Source organism: Leptosomus discolor, chromosome 8 (genome assembly GCF_034619465.1).
Source record: "Leptosomus discolor isolate bLepDis1 chromosome 8, bLepDis1.hap2, whole genome shotgun sequence".
Classification (NCBI taxonomy): Eukaryota; Metazoa; Chordata; class Aves; order Leptosomiformes; family Leptosomidae; genus Leptosomus; species Leptosomus discolor.
Window position 1 is genome coordinate 38,707,591 of NC_141398.1, and position 20,950 is coordinate 38,728,540.

Below are 20,950 nucleotides of genomic sequence, written 5' to 3' on the forward strand. Positions count from 1 at the left end.
TAATTTAGTGCCAGGAAGTGGCTGCAGCCGAGTCTTGGGCACTGAGCCAGCAGCTCTGGGTCCTGGGCAGGGGGAAGGACATGGGGGGGACGGGACGCAAAAGCCTCACCCCTACCAGTGAAGGGGGATCTGCTCCTGCCAAGGCTGGGAGGGTGCACCAAGCCATGTCACAGCCACCAGCCCTATGAGGAAAGAGGCAGGACATGGGTGCTGGCTGGGTGCTGGGCCCAGGGGAGGCTGGAGGAAGTCTAAGGGGTGGGAAGGGGATGCTGGCTGGAATCCGGTCTCATAGGGTCATCCCCACAGGGATGGGTCAGACACAATCCCCCACTGGTGTACTAACCATGCCAGGCCTCTGCCACCCACCCTGAGGCTGCACCCATGGCTCCAGAGCAAACCCAGCCCCGGCTCGCCACCCTGGTGAGCATCACCAGTGAAGGCAGGGCAGCCGCTACCTCCATCACCACCGCATGCCACCCACCATGGTTTGGTTTTCCTTCCCATTAAAGGCTGAGCAACATTTTTCCCTCAATAAAGCAAATTTCCAACCTCCCCTCCCTCCCTGGGTCTAATCTTTCACACTCCCATGAGTATTTCCCCGATTTCTGCAGCAGTTGCAACTCCTCCTGCTTTTCTCCACTGAGACAGCAGCGGTGAGACAGGATATGGCCACCCCCTTCCCCCCCGGAAACACGCCGAGGCCGCATGGGGACAGGGAGCCAAAGCACCCAGTCAACCAGCTCCAGGAGGGACCATGCAGCATCCCCAGCTGCCGCAGCCACTGGCCTCTGCCTGGGGAAGGGAGGTGGCCACCCCGGGGCTGGAGCGTGGTGCCGGCCAGGGGAGAACAAGGCACGCTGTGTTCCCGGTGAGGACGCTGCCGCTGCCGTGGGAGCTGGTGAAAGGCGGCTCTGTCCACTGCCGGGGGGTGGGTGGGCTGCTTTCACTGACACCCCCCCCCCCCAAATGGTAGCCCCAAAGTGGGGGCTGCTGCAGGGACATCGCCAGCCATGCCAACCCCTTCCCCACATCCCCCAGCATGTCACCCAGCCCCTGTGGGTACCAGGCAGGGTGGCACCCCATGGCAATACCACAAAATCTGCCAAACCTCGGGCGCTGTCCCCATCCTGCAGCAGAAAGGATGGCACCACGGCTCTCCACACACCCGACCCGTTTAATGCACATACAAGGCGGTCGTGCCCATCGCCCTGCCCACGGCACTGCATGTCTCCAGGGCTTCGGCCCACAGGGTGGGGGTTGCAAAGGTGGCGTCTTCCCCCATCCTACTCTCTTCAGGCACTACATCCCCGTATCCCCACGGTTCACAGCAAACACGGCCATGAGCTCGGCCCCCTCTTCCTCTTGCGCATCCCTGCCGTTGCAGGTGCTGGCAGCTGAGACCTGCCAGCTTGTAGCACTTGTGAGCAGCCCCCAGCCCTCTCACCACCTCACGCAGAACAGGCACAGCCGCAGCGGGTTCAGGCAGGAGGAAGGGAGCCTGCTGGGACCCCTTAGCAGAGGTGGGTGCAACATGATGGGTGGCAACCTGAGGGTGACGGCCGGGGGTGGGCAGGTTCTGGGGAGCAGGCAGGGCCTGGATGCCCTCCAGCCCCCCCCATGACCATCTCCCGGCCCAGCCCAGCTGCTCTGGAGGGGCTGGGGGTGCAGTGGGCAACCCCCTCTTTTCTGAGGCTGGAGGCATCAAGCAACAATGGGGCAGAAGGGCTGAGGCCATGGGGAGGGACAAGAGAAGGGGGAGGTCAGGTCCATCGTTAGCACCATGGTGGCAGGGGTGGTTTGGGGAGGGAGCCAGGGTCAGACCCACTCCTGCAAGGAACGCTTGCAGTATAAGAGCATTCGGGGCGTGCCCTTCCTCTGCATCTGGACAATGACATAGATGAGGCCGAGGATGCAGAGCAGCAGCACCAGCAGCACCAGCACCATGATGACGCTCATGGTGCGCGTGTACTCATCGATCTGCACCACAACGTCCACGTCTCCGCCCGGCTGGTGACCGCCCTTGCTGTAATCCTCCTCATCTTCCTCCTCCTCCTCTTCCTCCTCCTCGCCTTCAGCCTGACCATCCCCATCAGGGTTGAAAGGGGGTTGGTCCCCATCAGGCCAGCGGGGATGGTGGTCTGGGACCAGCTCCGTGTGACAGCCCATGAAGTCCCGTAGGACGGATTTGGGATAACCCGGCTCTGTCTTGAGCCGCTCGTTGTTGAATTTCCAGTACTTTGTGCCTCTGTAGAAGTAGGTGGAGGCTGTGGTGAGGAAGAAGATGGAGGTGAGGGGTAAGCGGGCAGGTGCAAGGCACCCCACAACCTGGGCATCCCTGCAGATGTCCAGGACAGCAGGTTTTGCTCTGGGACCAGTGAAACCCTTCAGAAAGGGCTTCACTGCTGACTCCCGGGCACCCTCCCAGCCTCCATCCTGTGTGGCCAGGCCACCAGAAGGGTGATCTCATCTCCTCTGCTCCCCTCCCTGCCGCCCACCCCTCTTCTCCTCCTCTACTTACAGGCATCTGGGCTGAGGAAGGCACCCTTGGGTGAGGCAGGGATGCCCGCCCAGACAGAGATGGGCTTTGGGTACCCGGGGTCCACCAAGCGAGTGTCCTCGTTAAAGCGCCAGTATCTGGGGGAGAGGGGTGGTGAGCAGGTGAGGAGCACGTGGGTCTCCGCTGCCCACCATGCCCACCCCTGCCTTGGGCCAGGAGGTGGCAGAGCAGGGAGGAGGACCCCTGAGACACTCACCTGTCCCCACGGAAGAAGAAGGTGTGCCCTGTGGGCTCCCACCAGACGGCCGTGTCGATGCTGTCGTAGGGGAGGCCCTGCCCATAGGTGACCAGAGGCTGCGGGTACCCAGGCTCCAGGTTGGCTTCTCGGAAAAGCCAGTACCGGTCACCTGGAGGGCAAGAAGATGGAGAAGGGGGATGAGGCGGCAATGCCCAGCTGCTGCAGCATGTGCACACATGGATAGGGACGGGGGTGCGACACCTGTGGCAGCCGTGTCCCTTTGGGATCAGGCAGCAGCTCCAGCTGGGGAGGTGGATCAGCATGGGATGAAGCCAACCAGCTCTCAGCAGCTTGAGGCAGGGGGAAGACACTGGGGTCCCCCCCTGCCTCAGCCCTCCCACCCAGCTTCCCTGCTCACCTTTAAAGAAGACGAACCTCCCATCATGCCTCTCATAGGCGGCGTCAATGTCCCCGGGGAGGCCCCGCCAGAAGTGCCCAATGGGCATGGGGTAGTTGTCCAGCACCCGGTTGTGTCGGACCCTCCAGAACCACCGGCCCTTGTGGGAAAAGGGGTGTTGGCAGAGGATGTGGGGGACACAGGGGCACAGTCCCCGTGCCAGACATCCCGCCGGGAGGGCCCTCTGACCCATGGACCCACCACATCCCCAAGGAAAGAGCAGAAGCAGGTCCCACCAGTGGGTACCTTGAATACAAACATCTCCCCACGCAGCACCGCCACTGTGTCAAAGTTCCCGTCGCAGATGTCAGGGCTGTACTGGTCAGGTCGGTCTGGGCTGCCAGGCTTGGCGGGTCGCTCCGGCTTCCCTGGAGGGGGCAGTTTAGGGGGTCTCTGGTCTGGCCTGCCAGGTCTGTGGGGTGTCACGGTGGGCAAAGGCTTGGTGGGCTGAGGGTGCCCGTCAGCGGTACCTGGATCAGGCGGGCGACAGGAGGGATGGGGTGATGCAGACCAGCAGTGCCTGTGCCTCAGTTTCCCCACACGTGTGCCCATCTCTGGGCTGATCCCGCACCCAGCTTCTCACCGTACAGCTGCTGGATGCCCTTGAGGTCATCCTCGGGCAAGTGGAAGTTCTCTGTGTCCATCCACTGGTAGAAGGGGGCCATGATAGCGCTGGGGTTGCTGGAGTGCTCCAAGCCCAGCGAGTGCCCCAGCTCATGCACGGCCACCAAGAAAAGGTTGTTCCCTGCAGGGAAAGGCACCATCAGCAAGACGGGGTGGAGGGCACAGCACACGGGGCATGTCCTTGGCCCTAACACCCTGCCACGAGGCTGCTCCGGCAGGAGCTGCCTGTATTGCCCACGGTGGAGCTGCTCTCCCTGCCACTCCTGCCTGCACCAGTGCATCCCCCTGCCCTCAAACCCAGGGGCCCACCAGGCTCCCCTGGTTACCTCCACCACCTCCTCAGCCCTCAACTCACCAGACACATCTGTGTTCTCCAGTGTCCAGGGCTCATCTGAGTCGAAATGAGTGTCCCCTCCCATGCCAGGGCCGGGAAAATAGGCGTGAGCCAAAAACCCCCCGACACCATCGAAGGGGGAGCTGTCTCCATGGAAGCCGGAGGCGAAGAGCACCATGATGTCAGCCTCTTTCTTCCGCTTCTGCCGGATGTCCTCGTAGGGCACCTCCCAGAAAACCAGTGGCGTGGCTTGCTCCCACACCTGGAAAGCTCGGCGGACAGCCTCGTACGAGTGGTACCGACCCAGCTTCTCCGTGTAGTTCTGGATGCTGAGGGTACAGAGCTCACTGGGGCTGGCCTGGGACAGCGCTTGCTCCCTGAGGGGGTCCATGGCTCTCCATGGGCTGGGGGGTGGGAAGCCCTGGAGATGTTGGGGTACCTGAAGGTGAGATGGCTCTGGCTCCAGCGCCGCCCCGTCAGCGCATACCGCTTCCGCCGCATGTTGGACTTCATCTGCACCCCAAACTGGTCCGGGACCCCGCAGCGGGGACGTTTCATCCACCTGCCAGGAAGGCATCGAGCCAGGGCTCAGCCCACCACGGCCAGGGAATGGCAAGGAAGGTGTTGTGGGTGCAGCCCCCAAAAGGGGAGACAGCACCCACATTTCCAGGTGCAGGCAGAGCCAAAGCACCAAGGAGCAGAGCTGCCTTCTGCTACAGCAAGAGTACACAGAGAAACTCACGCCTTGGTCTCCTCGTCCAGGACGCCAGTGACGGTGATGCCATAAAACTTCTGCATCTCGGCGAGGGCTGAGGAGAAGGTCTGGGCCGAGCGCATGGTGGACATCTGCCGGCTGGGCTGCGGCAGGTAGCCATAGAGCCGCAGCCATGCCTGCGCCGGGAGAGCTGAGTGTAAGGCTGCAGGTGGGGAGCAGCCGGATGAGGGGACGCGCAGCTCCCCGGGGAGACACAGCTCTCCGAGAGGCCATCGGGGCAGGATCTGGCCCGCTACCCCCCAGCCCCAGCCCCCCACACGGGGCAGCTGTACCAGCTGCCGGGGGCAAGTGCCGCAGCCAGGCAGGTGGCATGGGTGAGATGGGGCACGTGGGCGGCACAGGCAGGAGCAGGGCTCTGCCCCACAAAACAGGGGGATGCTCAATCTTGGGGTACCGGCAGCCCCCCCAGCCCCAGGGAGAGGGCAGGTGGCAGGGTGCAGCCTGCTCGCAGGCTGCCCCTGGGCCCCCAGGGGGGATGTGGGGCCAAGCCACCCCCCCAACCCCCCGGGACCCCCGCCCCGGCCGCACCTACAAAGGGGCTTCTGTCCGAGGGCCGGCAGCCCCCCGGGGTGCCCAGCGGCGGCTGGGGGTGCTGGGGCACCAGGGCCCTTCCTTTCTTCACTCGCCTCTGCCGCTCTTCTTTAACCACTTTCTCTTTAATTTTTCTTTTTATTACTACTTTTAGCTTTTGTGGCTTATTTTTTTCCTTTTGTTTTTTAGTTATTTTTTCCTTTTGATTTTTTAATTTTTTCTTCCTTTCAATTTTTCACATTTGAAACTTTTTCCTTTTTTCTAAATTCCTTTTTCCCAATGTTCTTATTTTTCCCAATTTCTTTTTCTCCACCTTTTCCTTTTTCCCACTTTCTTCCGTTTTTCTCCTTTTTCCCAACTTTTCTCTTTTTCCCCTAATTTTTTCCCTTTTCCATTTTTTTTCTTTTCCCCCAATTTTCTTCTTTTCCCTATTTTTTTTCCTTTTCCCCAGGTTTTTCCTTTTCCTCCAATTTTTCTCCTTTCCCCCAATCTTTCATTTCCCCCAATTTTCCTCCTTTTCCCCCAATTTTCCTCCTTTCCCCCAATTTTTCTCCCTCCCCCAATTTTTCCCCCCTAATTTTTCCCATTTCCCCCAATTTTTCTCCTTTCCCCCAACCTCCTACAAAACGCTTTAACGTTGAACCAATTTTCCATCTCCTATTCATCTCTTCTCCCCCGCCCCGGGCAGGGTGGCAGAGCACAGACTTTCTCAAAGGCCCTTTCACCCCCTCCCCCGCCGCGGCCCCGCACGGGCACGAAGCCCTCCCTCTCTCCCCCACCGCCCCGACACACACCCCCCTCCCCCCCTCCCCCCTCCCCGCTCCGCCGCCTGCACCTGCGGCTGGCGGGCCCTCGGGGCGCGGGGCACGGCCCGAAGGCCCCGCAGCCGCAGGTGCAGGCGGGGTGTCCCGGGGACCCCCCCGGCCCTTCGCCGCCCCTCTCCCCCCGCTCACCTCCGCGTTGATTTCCTCGCCCTTCGCCGCCCCCACCAGCAGCACCAGCAGCACCAGTAACAGCGGGGGAAGGCCGCCCGCCCGCAGCGCCCCGCCCGCCCGGCAGGGGGCGCCGCCACCTCCTGCCATACCGGGCCCCGCCGCCGCCGCCGTCGTCGCCGGTTCGCGGCTGCCCCCGGGGCCCCGCTGGGCCGGGCCGAGCGCGGCGGTGGCGGAGCTACACCTCCCTCATGGCCCCGGGCCGAGCCGCCGCGGGGGTCTGAGCACGGTGCATGGGCGGCGCTGCCAGGCGCGGCCCGTCGCCTCCCGTCCCGCCTTTGTGTGGGGGATCAGGCCGGCGGCGCACTGCACATGGGCGGCCACTGCGGCGCGGCTCGGCTCGGCTCGGCTCGGCTCGGCTCGGCTCGGCTCCCCTGCCCTGCCCTGCCCGCCGGGAGCAGCGGAGCGACGCGGAGCGCGGCTGAGGGACGCGGGAGCGCCGGCGACGGCGCGGCTCGGCGGGGAGCGGGCGGGGTCGGGCCGAGGAGGCGGGGCTGCAGCGACGAGGGGCGGGGCTACGGCGACGAGGGGCGGGGCCATGCGCGCCCTCACACCACCACCCCCCCCGCGACACCTGCTCACACGCGTGTGCACGGACAGGGACACGGCCCGGCCCCACCACGCAGCCCTATCTATAGCCACTCACACGCGTGTGCACAGCCACGGCCCAGCCCTGCAGCCCTACAGCCGCTCACACGCGTGTGCACAGCTACGGTGCAGCCCTGCAGCCGCTCACATGTGTCCCATGCAGACCAGGCCCCACCTGTCCCCGCGCACGCCCAGCCTGCCGCACCTGCCCACTCACACCCACCATTTCGAGCTGCGCCAGCAGCCACCCATCCCCGGACTTTGTCCCCGTGGCGCTGCCACCGAGCCCAGCTCCATCCCCCATCTCTGCTGCCAGAAGTGGGGTCCCTGACACCCGCCAGAGTTACAAAAGAGGGCGATGAGCCAAGCCAGGCCCCGCTGGGGAGGGAGCGGGGCCACTGGTTGAGCATTAACCTGGCTCTGCTGGGCTCAGACCACAGAGAAACCGGTCCTGCCGGAGCCAGTTTCACTGGAAGTCCCCAGGGGCTAAATATATCTGTCTTTGTTTGGTTTTCCTTCCCCAGAAGAAAACGCGGGGTGTACTCACACGCCTTACCACGCAGATCCCCATCCCAGAAACGAACTGGCTGCAGACTTAACAGAATTTCGTGAAGGATTTTGAAACTCAGCTATCACATGGGTGTTGGCAGACACCACGACCTGTGCTGAGATGCTCCCACGGCCACAAAGTCCCCAGGCTCTCTCGTGTGCAAGGACAGGCAGTGCAGCACTGAGCTCACAGAAGCACTTGCATGCATCGCCTCATCTGAAGCCTGTGGGAGCTGGGCATGTCTGAAAGGGAATGGCTGAAATACACCATGCAAACAATTTCATGACATGAGGAAACAGATTTTTACTGCTCAGAAGTCCCGGAGTCTTTCATCAGATGTGGAATGAAAGATTCAGGGCAGCACGTTGCCGTCCTGCTCCGAATACCTAAGAGCTGCAGCCGACCTCCCCACAGGGACAAAAGGATTGAAAAAGGAGCTTCTCCCAAGGAACAAAGTCTAGCCCGCTGCCCCCAGGGCTATCACAGCACCGGGGTGCTGTTTCCAGAGGGACAAAGCATGGGGCCTGGGCAGGAGCTGCCACCCCTTGACTCACCCGTGGGCACTGCCCTTCCAGCTCAGACAAAAGCTGACACTGCCCTCTCTTGGGCTTGCCCACACACAGCAGCAAGCTTCTTGGGGGAAGCTGCCCACCAAAAAAGTCCTGGGCTTATGGCAAGCACGATTTTAAACCAAAGCTCTTCTTTTAGGCCCAGCCTTGAGTACCAAAACACAAGGGGTTTCCAACCTCTCCCCTCCAGATTTCATCTTTTGCTGTTTGGCAAAGGGATCAGATACTGAAATTACGCTATAGAGGCAGCAGCGGTGTGAAAGGGATGCAGAACACGACCCAGGAACTTGTCCCAGCTGGCTTACAGTCGGGAGGTGCTCTGGCAAGACAGTCCAGCTCCAGGTCCTTGCCTCTTGCTACTCAAAGCATGCTCAGAGCCTCCGGACAATCAGGCAGTGCTATTTCCAACCGTGCAAGACACTCTCCCTTTAGCAACAGCTTCCCCTGCTGCCTTCTTCCTCCTTCCCATAAGCCTTCTATGGCTTTTATAGAGGGTTTTTTTTGTGGGTTTTTTTTGTGTTTTTGTTTTTTTTTTTTAAATCAGCAAAATTAGCAACCATGGGATGGCTGGAACCACTGGTGCTGACTGCAGCACATACAGCAGCGAGGATGAAATCTGCTACAAACACACATTTCCTCAGCCAGCAACTCCAACTTGGAAGTAGCCTGACTTGAGGCCACAAACACCCCAGAGATGCTGAGCAGGCAAGAAGAGCGTGGGAGCTGCGTGACAGCCCATGGTGCACAGAACTGTGCTGGAGAAGTCCTTGGTTGAACATCAGGGTCTTCAAGGCTCTGAAACACAAAGCCCCACTGGCCCCTACCTCAGGGGGAAGGAGAAGTACTTGTTCCCAGACTTGCAGCGGATTTCCTCCCATTGGACACGCAGCAGGAGCACTGAGTCCTCAAATCCATCCACAATGTCCTGGAAAACAGATACAGGAGTCAGTACCAAGAAGGAGGCTCTGCCAGAGGAGGGAACTGGCAGCTCCCTCTCTGAATCAAGTCAGAGCTGAGGCTGTTTGCGGCTGGAAGCCTCCGACTTCCCTCTGGAGGGTAATTTAACTCACGCTTCCCCCAAAAGCTTCTCTTTTTTCAACCCAGTAAAGTCTGTCTTGCTCAGTGAAGATAATTTCCCACTCTCCACCCTTGTCAGGGAGATGTGGCTGGACACCAGCGCTGCTCTTCCCCTGCTCTCCACACTGTGTGGGGACGCACCTGGAGCTCCCGCAGACACTGCCCTTCCAGCCTGCCAGACAGGTCTCCGACGCACCAGGCCAAGCTGATGTGGAACGACGGGTCCTGAAGACAAAACAGGCATCAGATCGTGAGGGCTAAAAGCGGCTTTGCTCAACGCATGGAGCCGCAGTGGGAGATCTGATGTGGTGCTGCCCTGCCTGGGATTGCAGAGGTAGGAGGATCCCAAAGCTGGGAGCCCCCTCTGCCAGCTCAGCAGTTGCAGAACTGACATGGAAAGTGCTGGAGGCAAGATGAGTACTGGGCTCCCCAGCCTTTTTGGACACCAGTAGGTAAGGCTGCTTGGTTCCCAGCCTCCCCGTGCTCAACTCTGCAGAGGCTTTTCCAACTGCAGAGAGAACCTCTCACAAACAGTCCTGGAGTAGTAGGTGGGTCACTTCTGAATAACCCACAAGAGCCCCCTGCTGAGCTCTGGAGGCAGAGAAATCAGGGTTTGGCCCTTCAAAATCCAAAAACTGTCCCCCAAGCAAAGAGGCCGGAACGATGCTGCAGGAAACTGCCCACGGAAGAGGCATACGCATTGCCCGCAGTCCCACAGTGCTCACTCTAAGACCATTCCATCCTAGGACAACCCTGCTTCCACGCACAGCAGGGCAGCGACCGCAACGTACACTCTGGCCCTTTGCCCCAGAAACCAGATTCTCAGGAGGCCACCAGACAGTTAACAGCCTCACTCTCCTGCACAGGATGCAATACAGAAGTCACAGACTTGCACTAGTCCCATTCTCAGCAAGATTCAGGGCGTTAAGTACGAGTATCACCAACTGGCCCAGAGGAGACCTTTTCAGAGTCTAACCTCCCTGCTCCTGTTTATTTGGGGTTAACATTTCAAGGACCTCTCGCAGGAAACCAGCAGGACTGGCAGGGAAGTACATGGGAGAACCCTCACCTTGTAGAATGTGGGAAGGTCAAATTCCTCCAGAACTCTGTCCACCTCCGAGACCAGCTCCAGCAGCTGGAAATGCCCAGTGGAGACCTCCAAGCCAATAAAGGTCCTAAAGAAAGACAAGGAGAGACAGCAAGCACCCTGTCATGCTACAAAAAGCACAGCCGTAAGCATACTTAGCCCTGTGTTCCTACCAGGCAAATTCCCTAGCCCCTCACAAAAGATAATTTGAGGCATGCCAGGTTTAACCATTCAAGGACATTGAACATATTCTGAAGAAAAACAGAAATAGATGTGGTAGCAGGGAGAAACAGGACTGGATGATGTATCATGTGGATTTACTGGATAGACTCAGCACCTTTTGGGACATGAGAACTCATTTTCCAGGCAAAGGACGCCCTCAATGGGTATTTCAGCAGAGCACTGTGCCGCGCAGGAGCCGCACTCAAAAAGCGGAAGTTGCCAGAGGGGTTTTACAGTGGGAGAGGAAGCGGGAACAGAAAGCACTGAGCTGGAGAGACGTGACAGAGGCACCTCCTCAAGGACCGTCTGGATGATGCTTTCCAGACTCCAGGAGAGGAGGGGAAGACAAAGTCTCAGCCAGGATCTGCCTCGTTCCACCCATGACTATTGTGGGCTGCCATTCCTGCTACATTCAGCAACTTCTCACAATTTTAATCACCTTTGCTTTGACACTGAAACTGCTTAATTGCATTCAATTGGAATCAGGCTTCTGAGATGACACGCAGGAGAATTAGCACAGTCTAAGCCATTTCTCTCCAGCTCTTGGAAGACCTGCGCCACAACTTCAGGACTGGCACCACTGCCAAAAGAGGTGGCCCCCAGCTCTGCTCACCCCAGGCTGCTCACAAGGGTTTGTGAAACCACAGAACAAACCAGGTGGAGGGTGGCAGTGAAGGCAGCTGCCTCCTTTAGCTGCTGTGAAACCGTAGCACGAATCTAACCTAGCAGAAAGGCCTGCCTCAGGTCACGTTGTGAACACACCTCCTCTCTTCAGAAGCCTGAAATCGTGCAACCTGAAGTTCAGCCACTGCTTATGAGACCAAGGGCTTGCAGAGAATCAGCACTGAAACTAAAAATTTGTGCAAGTGGCTGGGGAAAGGTGTGGAACCTCTAGAGACAACATGATCATGTACTGCCCTGTCACATAGCTCACGCTGGTCACCGTGGGACAGGCAGGGTGATGCTTCCCATCCCGCCCAGCACCTTGCCCAGCCTTCTTCCTGCGCAGGCAGGCTGCCCCACTGCCCGCTCACCTGGTTTTGTTCTGGTTGGTGTACACCTTCACTTGGTCGGCCACACAGAAGAACCTGAAACAAGAAATATCCTATTTCAGCTGGTGGGACAAACAAGAGGAAAGGAAAAAAGCAGAAGATGGGGAGGGGAGAGGATTTCTACCGGGCTGTGGAAAGATAAAGGCAAATGTATGCCGCAGTCAGACCAAATCGGTGCAACCAGAACCTTTCTGGGCTCAAATTAATCCATTCCCCCCAGTTCAAAGCCCTCCAAGGCCTGGATGGCGACTGAAGCCCTGAAGCAGCTGCTGCTCAGCAGGTGCCCGAGCCAGATGCGAGCAACAAAACCATCCATGGTTTAGAGGATGGCACAGCTCTGGCCTCGTCCTTGAAAGCTGAGACCTGACTTGGCTGGTGCTGGATCCCGAGGCAGGGAGGAAAACTCCCCAGAGCTCTACAGGTGCAGCACTAGCTTCCAGCAACGACTTAGGGTGTGGGCACTGGTGAAACACAGACCCCGAGGGAGAGGACAGGGTGTAAGGACTGCTCTCCCGGGGCTCCTCTGTCCCTACCTGTGGAAGGTGGCCAGATGCTCCTTGAGGGAGCGGACGAAGGGGTCTATCCAGTGGTAGCGCAGCACCACGCACTGCGAGAGGCTGAGGTGGAACTCCTCCATGGCAGCCACTGAGGAGACGTAGGTGCGAGCGTGGGAGACCAGGAGCTCCAGCAGCTCCAGGAATTCCTCCTGGGCTCTGTCTGCAGGGCAGCACGGTCAGAGCCAGGGTCCTCCCCGGAGCATCAGGCGAGGATCCTCACGGGGGCCAGGCGGGTGCCCTAGGCCTCTCGTCCCCGCCGTGAACCGGCGGGGGCTCGTCGGGCCTCACCCGGCTGGGCCCCGTCCCGCCCGCCCTTCCCGGTGCTTTCCCGGGACGCGGTTACCTACAGGGCAGGTAGACGTGCGTGGCCCAGCTGCCCCGCTCGTGGGGGAAGCCGCGGACGCGGCCGCCGTGCCGGGAGCTGTCGTCGCTAACGGCCTCCTCCGGCTCCGGATCGCCCGGCAGGCCGGCGGGGACGGGCAGACGGGGGCGGCCGGCGCTGCAGAGACCCGGGGGGGAGGAGGAGAATGAGGAGGAAGGCCGGCGTTCCTCACCCGGCCCCGCTCGCTCCCGCCGACCCCCGCGCGAAGGGCCCTTCCTGCCGCCCCCCGCCGCGCCCACCTGGCCGGGGGGGGCCATTGAGTGCCGCGGCCTTGGCACCCCCCTTCCTGTTCCTCCTCCTCCTCCTCCTCCTCCGAGCTGCTGTACCCCACCAGCGCGCCCCTCATGGCCGGCCCGGCCTCGCCTGCGCCCGCCGGGCCCTTCCGGGACGCTGCTGGCAGTGCCGCGCCCGCCAGGCCCCGCCGCGGCGATGCCGGTGTCGGCGGGCGGCGGCGGGGGCGCTGTTGTCGGCGCGGTCCGGCAGGGGGCAGCCGCCGCGGCCCGGCCCGCCCCGCCTCCTCCTCCGCCGCGGACGGCCCGCTCTGCTCCGCTCCCTCTCTCCCTCCCTCCCTCCCGCACCCCGCGGCCGCCGCCCGCCCGCCTCCGGCACCGGCGTCCCCTTCCCTTCCTCCTGGCTCCCGCCGCCACGCCAGCGCGGGGCTCGGGCAGAGCGGGCAGGCCGTGGCCCCGCCGGCGGCAAGCGGGCTGACAGGGGCCTCCCGCCGCAGGTGAGGGGCCCGGCCACCGCTGCCGCCCTTTGTGTGGGCCTCGCCGGGGCGGGGGCGGCCCCGGCCGGGCAGGGACCCCCCCCACGCCACCGCGGGGCCTCCCGGCGCGGCGGCGGCGGTGAAGGCCTTGGGGCGCCGCCACCGCGTTTGTGCACAGGCCGGCGGGGCCGGAGGAGCCGTCCCATGGGGAGAGGCGAGCGGCGGGACGGGCCTCGCCGCGGGCTGCGGCGGCGGCGGCTGGCCTCCGATCTCCCCGGCCGCCCCCGCGTCCCGCGGCCCCGCCGCGCCTCTCCCTGAGGCGGCCTCAGCCCGGCTGTGGGAGGCCCGGAGAGCGGGGAGCCAGGGGGAGGCGGACCGGACCATGCCGGAGCAGGCCGTGCTGTGAGCCGCTTCCCCAGTTTGAAAGTACCTCTGCTTTCCCCTCTTCTCTCCTTAAATGGTTGTCTCTTCCCACCTCCCACGGAGGGATGAGTTAGGCTCGGAGCTGGTGCTGACTCGGGTACCCGTGCAGAGCCCTCGGTAAGCCAAGGTTGGTATTTCTTATTCTTCCCTGTGGTGGGGGGACGCAAGCTTTCCCTCCCTGTTAGGCTGCATGGTCTGGGGTGCTGTTGCCGGTGGTTAATGCCTGTGGGGGAAGGTGGCGGCTGGTCTGCGCTGAAGTTTTGTATCCCGTCGAGCTCGGGTGCTAGGTATCGTAACTGCGAGCGCTCCCTTCATGTTAACAGTCAAGGTGAGCTATGTCAGGAGAAAGAGGAGATCCTGCGTACCAGCAGGGCCACGATGGCACCTTTGGGTGTTTTACTGCACAAAATTGTGCCGGGGGACAAAGTAATACAGTGTCCCCACAGGCAGAAGCGTGGTCCAGCGCTACACCAGCTGTGGGCCATGATCAGGTCCCAGCTGAGCACTGGGGGAGGTGGGGATGCTGGGAAAGCGGGTTTCTCTTATTACTTAGTTTTCAATACAACAGACACTTTCCTGGAAGACCAAGGTCTTACTTACCCCAGGTGAGGGCAGGCGGTTTGATGCAGAAACAGAGGTGCTCCTGCGGGGTTAGGGGCTCGTGGCCCAGCAGCCCTAGCTGCTGCTTCTCGCCGAGGCCTGAACCCTTCCTCTCTCTTGAGGTGTGTCAGTACGGCTGCTATCTGCTGCTTGCTGGTGGTTTCTACTCTTCTCTGAGTTCATGCCAGGTTTTACTGGACATCTCTGGAAAGGCTGGAACTTTTTGGTGAGCAAAACCTCTGTGATGCTCTATAGTAAGGCCAGGCAGCACCTCTGGTGTAGGTTTTTTGGCTCTGATGTGCTTTTATTCAGTGGTTTGGTAGGAGGTTCAGCTGAGCCATTGCTTTAACACTTCCTTTATCTTCACAGAGAGTGCTGTGCGCGATACCTGTGGGTTCTGTGTTTTGTCTACGGATAGGATAATGTTATGGGCAAACCTTCCCCTGAGCTCTCTGGCTCTTCCTAGTCTACAGGTGCTGCCTGGAGAGAGGGAAATCTCTTACATGCATCCCTTTGGGGGTACGTGCCCGATACCTGAGCTGCAGAAGGAGTAGAACTGCTTCACCAGGGGGGTTTCAGCTGGGATGGGATCAGGTTGGGATTTGCCGTGATATCTGTAAAATCTAACCCATTAGCTTCTTGATTGCACAGCACTTGGTGTACTTCAGCCCGTGCAGAGACTCTTGTTCTCAGCCCGTGCCCCCAGCAGGGCTGCAATATCCAGCAACTGACAGTGTTCAGGTAGCGGCTGAGCTGACTGGGACCTGGGCAGTTGTGCTGCTTCTCGTGAGAGCACGAAATGCGTGCCTGGCTGCCCAACCCTTTCTGGGCTGAGCACGCCTTGTCCCAGGCCCTTCACACAGCAGCAAAGGGGGCTCGCATTCTGGTTAGCGCTCCCACACTGGGTTCCTGGTAGTTTTGCAGGGATGCAGGAGAGTTTTCGAAGTGAGCTGTGAGGGGAGGTTGACTTAGAGAGTTGCCCATCTTTCCTCTGAGACCTGACATGAGCTGTCTTCTTCCTTGCAGAGAGAGCTGCTCCCTGGGCTGCCTCCCTTGCCCTTCCCAAATGTGAGCACATTGCAGCCAGCACGGAGAAGGGCCTCCTCTTGTCTTCAAGGCAATTGCTTCTGCCTCCTGTTCTTTTGTCCAAAAAAGAAAAAAGCCAAACCAAATCACTCCACAAAGAACTTGTGCTGACCTAAGGAGGAGGCTGTGGAGTCTCTTTGCTTCCCGAGATCCTGGCTGCGGGCAGGATTTTATGTCCTCGACTTCAGGGGATCAGGATCTTGGATTCTTTCGATTTTTGTTTTTACTTGAACCTTTTCAACTGAGAAGCTGAAGCTGTCACTGCTAAAATCCTGGGTTTTTTTCCCAAGCATGTCAGAAAGCTGGCAGCAGCAACAGCAGCAACCACAGCAGCCGCCACCACCGCAGCAGCACCACGCTGGGGCAGCCGCCCTCCCAGAGCACTCCATCCCACCTAGCACTGCTGACAACCCCTTGGGCTGTGCCGTCTACGGCATCCTGCTCCAGCCGGACCCTGGTCTGCAGCACCACCAGCACGCCCCCATCCAGGCTGGAGAGCCGTCCCACAAATGTGGTGTGTGTGGCCACGACCTCGCTCACCTCTCCAACCCCCATGAGCACCAGTGCTTGCCAGGCCATGACCGCTCTTTCCAGTGTACCCAGTGCCTGAAGATCTTCCACCAGGCCACCGACCTCCTCGAACACCAGTGCATCCAGGTGGAGCAGAAGCCCTTTGTATGTGGCGTCTGCAAGATGGGCTTCTCCCTCCTGACCTCGCTGGCACAGCACCACAATGTCCACAATGGCAATGCCATGAAGTGCTCTATCTGTGAGAAGACCTACAAGCCTCCCGAGGCAGAGCATTCGCAGCCTCTCGACCCCTCAGAGAAGCCCTACAGCTGCTCCATCTGTCAGAAAACCTTCAAGCACCTCTCAGAGCTGTCCCGGCATGAGCGCATCCACACGGGTGAGAAGCCATACAAGTGCACGCTGTGTGACAAGAGCTTCAGCCAGTCATCCCACCTGGTGCACCACAAACGGACGCACAGCTCGGAGCGGCCCTACAAGTGCACGGTGTGCGAGAAGACCTTCAAGCACCGCTCCCACCTGGTGCGCCACATGTACGCACACTCAGGGGAGCACCTCTTCAAGTGCAACGTCTGCGAGCTGCACTTCAAGGAGTCGTCGGAGTTGCTGCAGCACCCCTGCACGCCCAGCGGGGAGCGGCCCTTCCGCTGTGGCGAATGCCAGAAGGCCTTCAAGCGTCCCTCAGACCTGCGGCAGCATGAGCGCACACACAGCGAGGAGCGGCCCTTCAAGTGTGACCTCTGCCAGATGAGCTTCAAGCAGCAGTACGCGCTCATGCGCCATCGCCGCACGCACAAGGCTGAGGAGCCCTTCAAGTGCAACCTGTGCGAGAAGGGCTTTGTGCAGCCCTCGCACTTGGTGTACCACCAGCACGTGCACGGCATAGAAAACCTCTTCAAGTGCAACGTGTGCCAGAAAGGCTTCAACCAGTCCTCAGAGCTGCTGCGGCACAAGTGCGTGCAGAACGCGGAGCGGCCCTTCAAGTGCGCGGTGTGCAACAAGTCCTACAAGCGGGCCTCCGCTCTGCAGAAGCACCAGCTGGCCCACTGCACCGAGAAGCCGCTCAAGTGCACGCTCTGTGAGAGACGTTTCTTCTCCTCCTCCGAGTTCGTGCAGCACCGCTGCGACCCGGCCCGCGAGAAGCCCCTCAAGTGCCCCGACTGTGAAAAGCGGTTCAAGTATGCCTCGGACCTGCAGCGCCACCGGCGCGTGCACACGGGTGAGAAGCCCTACAAGTGCCCCTCCTGTGAGAAGGCCTTCAAGCAGCGCGAGCACCTCAACAAGCACCACAGTGTGCACGCCCGGGAGCAGCAGTACAAGTGCATGTGGTGCGGGGAACGGTTTCTGGACTTGGGCCTGCTGCAGGAGCACAGTGTCCAGCACACGGCCGAGGGCGCCTACCAGGTGGCTGCCTGCTTGCCGTGAGCCTCCTGCCTCTTGGCGGCTTTCAGCTTGCATGTGACGCTCCTGAGCCTCGGCCTCCCCTTCCCTCTCCTCAGTTGTAGATGGCGTCCAGGGAGCTTGGGGGAAAGGGGAGGTATGATGGGTGGGCAGGTAAACTTTCCTCTGGCCTCTGTGCTTGATACACTGCCTGTATGGCAGGGGCGACGGACAACGTGAAAAGCTCGAAGGGTGGAGAGGAAAGGAGGGAGGTGGGGAGAAGGAAATGATGCCAGTTAGCTGCCTGGCGTCCCCTGGACTGTAGCTCATGTTGTACCTGCAGTTCCAGCGCTGAGAGCTCAGCTGCCCACTGCGGGCACCAGCCCCTTCGTGTGTGGCCTCTTTCCCCTGCCTTGCCTGGTGGGAAGGGCTGGGTAGCTCTCCTCCAGGAGAGGACTCGGGAGCAAGGCAGAGCCAGCCCCGCCTTCTCCCAGGATGCACTGCTCGGCGAGGAAGTAGCAGGTTTCTGCTGCTGGGATCTCCCCAACTTTCTTGGTCCAAGCTCAGTTGAGAGGACTGTTTCAGGTCATTAGCGTTGAGTGACTGTCCCGACCTCCCCTGCTCTCCCTCTTTCTAGAGTGTAGAAAGGGAAAAGCCATGGGGCTCCACAGCTCCAAAAAGCACTTTGGCATTGCTGCTTTTGCAGTCGCTGGCTGTCACACTCTGCAAGGGTTCTGAGCGAGCCTGCCCGCCCGCCGTCCCTGCCAGCACCACAGGGAAGAGTAGCAAGCGCTGCACCGCTGCCACAGAGCGTGGTGAGGAGAGCCACCGTGCCCTGCTCCTGGCTGAGAGCCTGGCATTTTAAGAGCTGCTTCCTGAGGGACCCAGCTTTCCTGCCAAGACTCACCTCCAGCCCCCAGGCCCCTTCCCTCTTTGCAGCACTTGGGCCATTAGCGTACCTCCAGGGGGGTCAGGCAAAGGGCCGTCCCAGCAGCTGGAACACTAAAGGGTGAGGTGAACACTACTAATAACCTAAGACTTCGGAGATTTTACCATTGCTGGTGGTAGCCCACGCCATGCGCCAGGGACTTGGTGTCTGATTTGCTGGGGGGAACCGGAGTGAGCCAGGAGAATCCTTCTGGCTGTGGGCTCAGCTCCATGGGGAGGGCAAGGTTAGCAGTGGGTAGAGGAGGAGCGTTTTTTTTTTTCCCCTCTTGCGGGAGTCCTGTTTTACCCCTTTACTCTTTCTTTACCTCTTCTGTATTTTTCAGGTTTTGCACAGTTCTTGTAAACATCACTTAAAAATAAATTTCCCCTAGCAAGGTTGATGCAGCCTTGGGTGTTTTCCTCTGCAGGATTTTGCTTGCTTCTCATGACCAAGAGACCCATTACATGCCAGTTAGATGCCATGGAGGTTGAAGGTATGCTTAGTAGGTTGCCCACCAGCCTTCTCTTCTCCAGCTTTGGAGATATTAAGATGTTAAATATCTATCTGTGGAGATATTCAAGCCCTGACTGGACATGGTTGCGGACAACCTGCTGTAGCTGACCCTGCGCGAGCAGGGGGTTGAACTAGATGATCTCAAGAGGTCCCTGCCAGCCTCGGTGATCTTGGCTGGCCTTCAAATGAAGTGGGAGTGTTGTGATGAGCTGTAATTAGTGAACAGCGGCCACTAAGTTGCCCATGTGCTGCGCAGGTGGTTAGGACAAGTTTAATAAATGTCCATGTATAGGCAGATTAACCTTACAGAGAGTTGGGCTTTGCTGGTAGGGGATGCTCACCTGAAAGGTGGAGAAAAGCTTTTGTTTCCAGCACCATGAGGGGGAATGGGATGCATTTTCAGGGGCTGGGACAGCTCGATGACAGGTCTGACCCTGGGGCTGAGTCTTCATATGCAGCTTTAGGGAGGTTAAAGCAGACCTTGTTCTCTGCTGCCCAAGGAAGAGGGACCGATGGTTATCTTCCTTCATGTTGCCTCAAAGATGTAGAACTTCCTACTGGGTTTTCTGTCTGCATTTGTTTTTCCTTTTTTTTTTCTTTTTTTCTTTTTTTTAAGCAGTTTGTTAATATTCATTAAAAATACTGTATAGTTTAACTTGATGTCATACTGGATCTTTTTTTAAAAAAAAAAAAGTGATAACTTGGATTTTTAAAGAGCTCTTTGGTTCTAGGTAGCTGTTTTTTGCTGTTTAATATGTAGTAAGTTCAGTGTATTCCTTACTGTAGGAGTAAAAATGAGGAGTAAAACCAAGGAAGGCTAATCCTGTCTTTACAGAAGGGCTTAGTGGTGATGGAGGCTGCGAGCATGGGACTGGGGCCAGTTGGGAAGCATGGCACCCACCTGAACCCTCGCTCTGTTTCTGCATGGGGCTGTAGTTAGCTCTGCCCTTGCCCGAAGCAGCCTGGCACAGCTTCCAGAGGTCCAGCCGTCACCCTGACTGCTTGAGCACGACACAGGCAGCTGGGATCAGTGCCCAGAGCTGGGAGCTTGCAGAGAGGCTCATCTTTAGTAGGAGGAAGGCATGAAATGGACCCTGTTGGCACCTCCAGGGGTTTTTGTGGCTGTATTTCTTTGGGGAGGGGGACACTACCAGCTAGAGGAGGGGTTTGGAGAAATTATTAGTGTGGCACTCAAATAGCTGTGCCCTGCTCGCTCCCCTCCCTAGGGGCCTGGGTGGCTGGACAGCCTTGGGTGCTTCAGGCAGAGGAGGATGGAGGTGGCCCCTGTTTCCCTCACGCTGAGAGCTGGGAAAGCCCTTGGTGTCCCAGTGAGGAGCTTGGCTCTGTTTAGGCTGTGGCAACAGCCAAGCAGTGCCCTGGGCAGAGAGAGCATCATCAGGGCTGTGTGCTCAGGGCCCGCACCTGGGGGAGAGGGGATGCTGTGGGGAGCTCGGCAGGGATGAGCCCAGGTCCAGGTCCTCAGCAAGTACCTGTGAGTAGGTGCCTCCAGGTTCAAAAACATCATGGTGCAGCATCAGAGCATGATTAAGTAGGACTGGCCGTGGGCCTGTAGTGACTCAGTCTCTTCATCTTGTTTGCTGCCTGCCACAGCCCAAATCCAGTAGAAGGCTGTGGTGGCTTCAGACAGAGCTGGCGGGTGGAGGACCTGTGCGGAGCAGGTGGCCAAGTGGCTACTGAGAGCCTCGGGTATATTTTTATAGGGCGATTGTCTAGTTGGAAGCAAGCTGTGTTGCGTACGGGCAGGCTGGGGGAGCAGGTTGATCTCCGTTGCTGTGCCTTTGAGTCATGTTTTGTACCGTGAGGTGAGAGGTGATGGAAATACAGGGGGCACATGAGTGTCAGGAGCGTGGTGCTGGGCTGGGCAGGCAGGGACTGACCGGGGGGGCTGATGTCCCCGGGCATCGCACTGTGAAGGGCTCTCTGCAAACTGCTGGTGTTTCCATTTCAAACCAAAGAGCAGATGTGGCCAAAGCCTCTTGGAAGTAAAACATGTTTCTACTCTGTACCTGCGTCACACTTCGCTTCTGATGTTTATTTCCAGAGACTTTCAGGCTTCTTCATGCTTGGTTGGCCTCTCGCATCACCCAAGAAGGTCACTGTGCTGGAGCTGGTGTTGCGTCAGCGCTGTGGCAAGTGCTCGTGCTTATCTTCAAGACCTGGTTGTCAGACCACCTGAGGATGCTCTGTAGGGTTGTTCTCTTTGGCAGGCAGCTTGAGCATAGGATGCCACTGG

General features: G+C 59.3%; 4 protein-coding genes across 4 annotated transcripts in view; 2 read left to right on the forward strand and 2 right to left on the reverse strand.

The window, feature by feature from the left end:
* Positions 1 to 1,154: 1,154 nt before the first annotated feature.
* On the reverse strand, positions 1,155 to 6,538 carry MMP15 (matrix metallopeptidase 15). Its single transcript, XM_086468923.1, has 10 exons — positions 6,410 to 6,538; positions 4,893 to 5,041; positions 4,590 to 4,712; positions 4,172 to 4,479; positions 3,776 to 3,937; positions 3,439 to 3,662; positions 3,154 to 3,292; positions 2,754 to 2,904; positions 2,519 to 2,634; positions 1,155 to 2,264 (listed from the first exon to the last, which is right to left on the reverse strand). Exons 1-10 carry the CDS (start codon positions 6,536 to 6,538, stop codon positions 1,816 to 1,818), a joined length of 1,950 nt encoding a protein of 649 aa, XP_086325049.1. The 3' UTR covers positions 1,155 to 1,815.
* A 1,326-nt stretch (positions 6,539 to 7,864) lies between these two features.
* Positions 7,865 to 12,878, reverse strand: USB1 (U6 snRNA biogenesis phosphodiesterase 1). Its single transcript, XM_086469079.1, has 7 exons — positions 12,772 to 12,878; positions 12,498 to 12,649; positions 12,127 to 12,310; positions 11,576 to 11,629; positions 10,302 to 10,407; positions 9,374 to 9,457; positions 7,865 to 9,080 (listed from the first exon to the last, which is right to left on the reverse strand). The coding sequence occupies exons 1-7, from the start codon at positions 12,876 to 12,878 to the stop codon at positions 8,976 to 8,978; spliced, it is 792 nt and encodes a 263-aa protein (XP_086325205.1). The 3' UTR covers positions 7,865 to 8,975.
* Positions 12,879 to 15,638: 2,760 nt separating this feature from the next.
* On the forward strand, positions 15,639 to 17,451 carry ZNF319 (zinc finger protein 319). Its single transcript, XM_009947130.2, has one exon. The coding sequence runs from the start codon at positions 15,639 to 15,641 to the stop codon at positions 17,298 to 17,300; it is 1,662 nt and encodes a 553-aa protein (XP_009945432.1). The 3' UTR covers positions 17,301 to 17,451.
* A 19-nt stretch (positions 17,452 to 17,470) lies between these two features.
* Positions 17,471 to 20,950, forward strand: part of CNGB1 (cyclic nucleotide gated channel subunit beta 1) — a 39,575-nt gene continuing 36,095 nt past the window's right edge. Inside the window, exons 1-3 of the mRNA XM_086468803.1 lie at positions 17,471 to 17,527; positions 17,962 to 18,070; positions 18,195 to 18,264. Coding sequence (XP_086324929.1) covers positions 17,471 to 17,527; positions 17,962 to 18,070; positions 18,195 to 18,264 — 236 coding nt within the window. The remainder of the gene's footprint in view (positions 17,528 to 17,961; positions 18,071 to 18,194; positions 18,265 to 20,950) is intronic.

What these genes read in the sequence shown, in the direction of transcription:
- ZNF319 (XM_009947130.2), top strand. Translation starts at nt 15,639, where the DNA reads ATGTCAGAAAGCTGGCAGCAGCAACAGCAGCAACCACAGCAGCCGCCA.
- MMP15 (XM_086468923.1), bottom strand. Translation starts at nt 6,538, where the DNA reads ATGGCAGGAGGTGGCGGCGCCCCCTGCCGGGCGGGCGGGGCGCTGCGG. An exon ending in GAGGTTCGTCTTCTTTAAAG is followed by an intron (nt 2,905 to 3,153) that starts GTGAGCAGGGAA and finishes CTTGCCCTCCAG; the next exon opens with GTGACCGGTACTGGCTTTTC. An exon ending in CTTCCTCAGCCCAGATGCCT is followed by an intron (nt 2,265 to 2,518) that starts GTAAGTAGAGGA and finishes TCCTCACCACAG; the next exon opens with CCTCCACCTACTTCTACAGA.
- USB1 (XM_086469079.1), bottom strand. Translation starts at nt 12,878, where the DNA reads ATGAGGGGCGCGCTGGTGGGGTACAGCAGCTCGGAGGAGGAGGAGGAG. An exon ending in ACCAACCAGAACAAAACCAG is followed by an intron (nt 10,408 to 11,575) that starts GTGAGCGGGCAG and finishes GTCTTTCTTTAG; the next exon opens with GACCTTTATTGGCTTGGAGG. An exon ending in ACCTTCCCACATTCTACAAG is followed by an intron (nt 9,458 to 10,301) that starts GTGAGGGTTCTC and finishes TTTTGTCTTCAG; the next exon opens with GACCCGTCGTTCCACATCAG.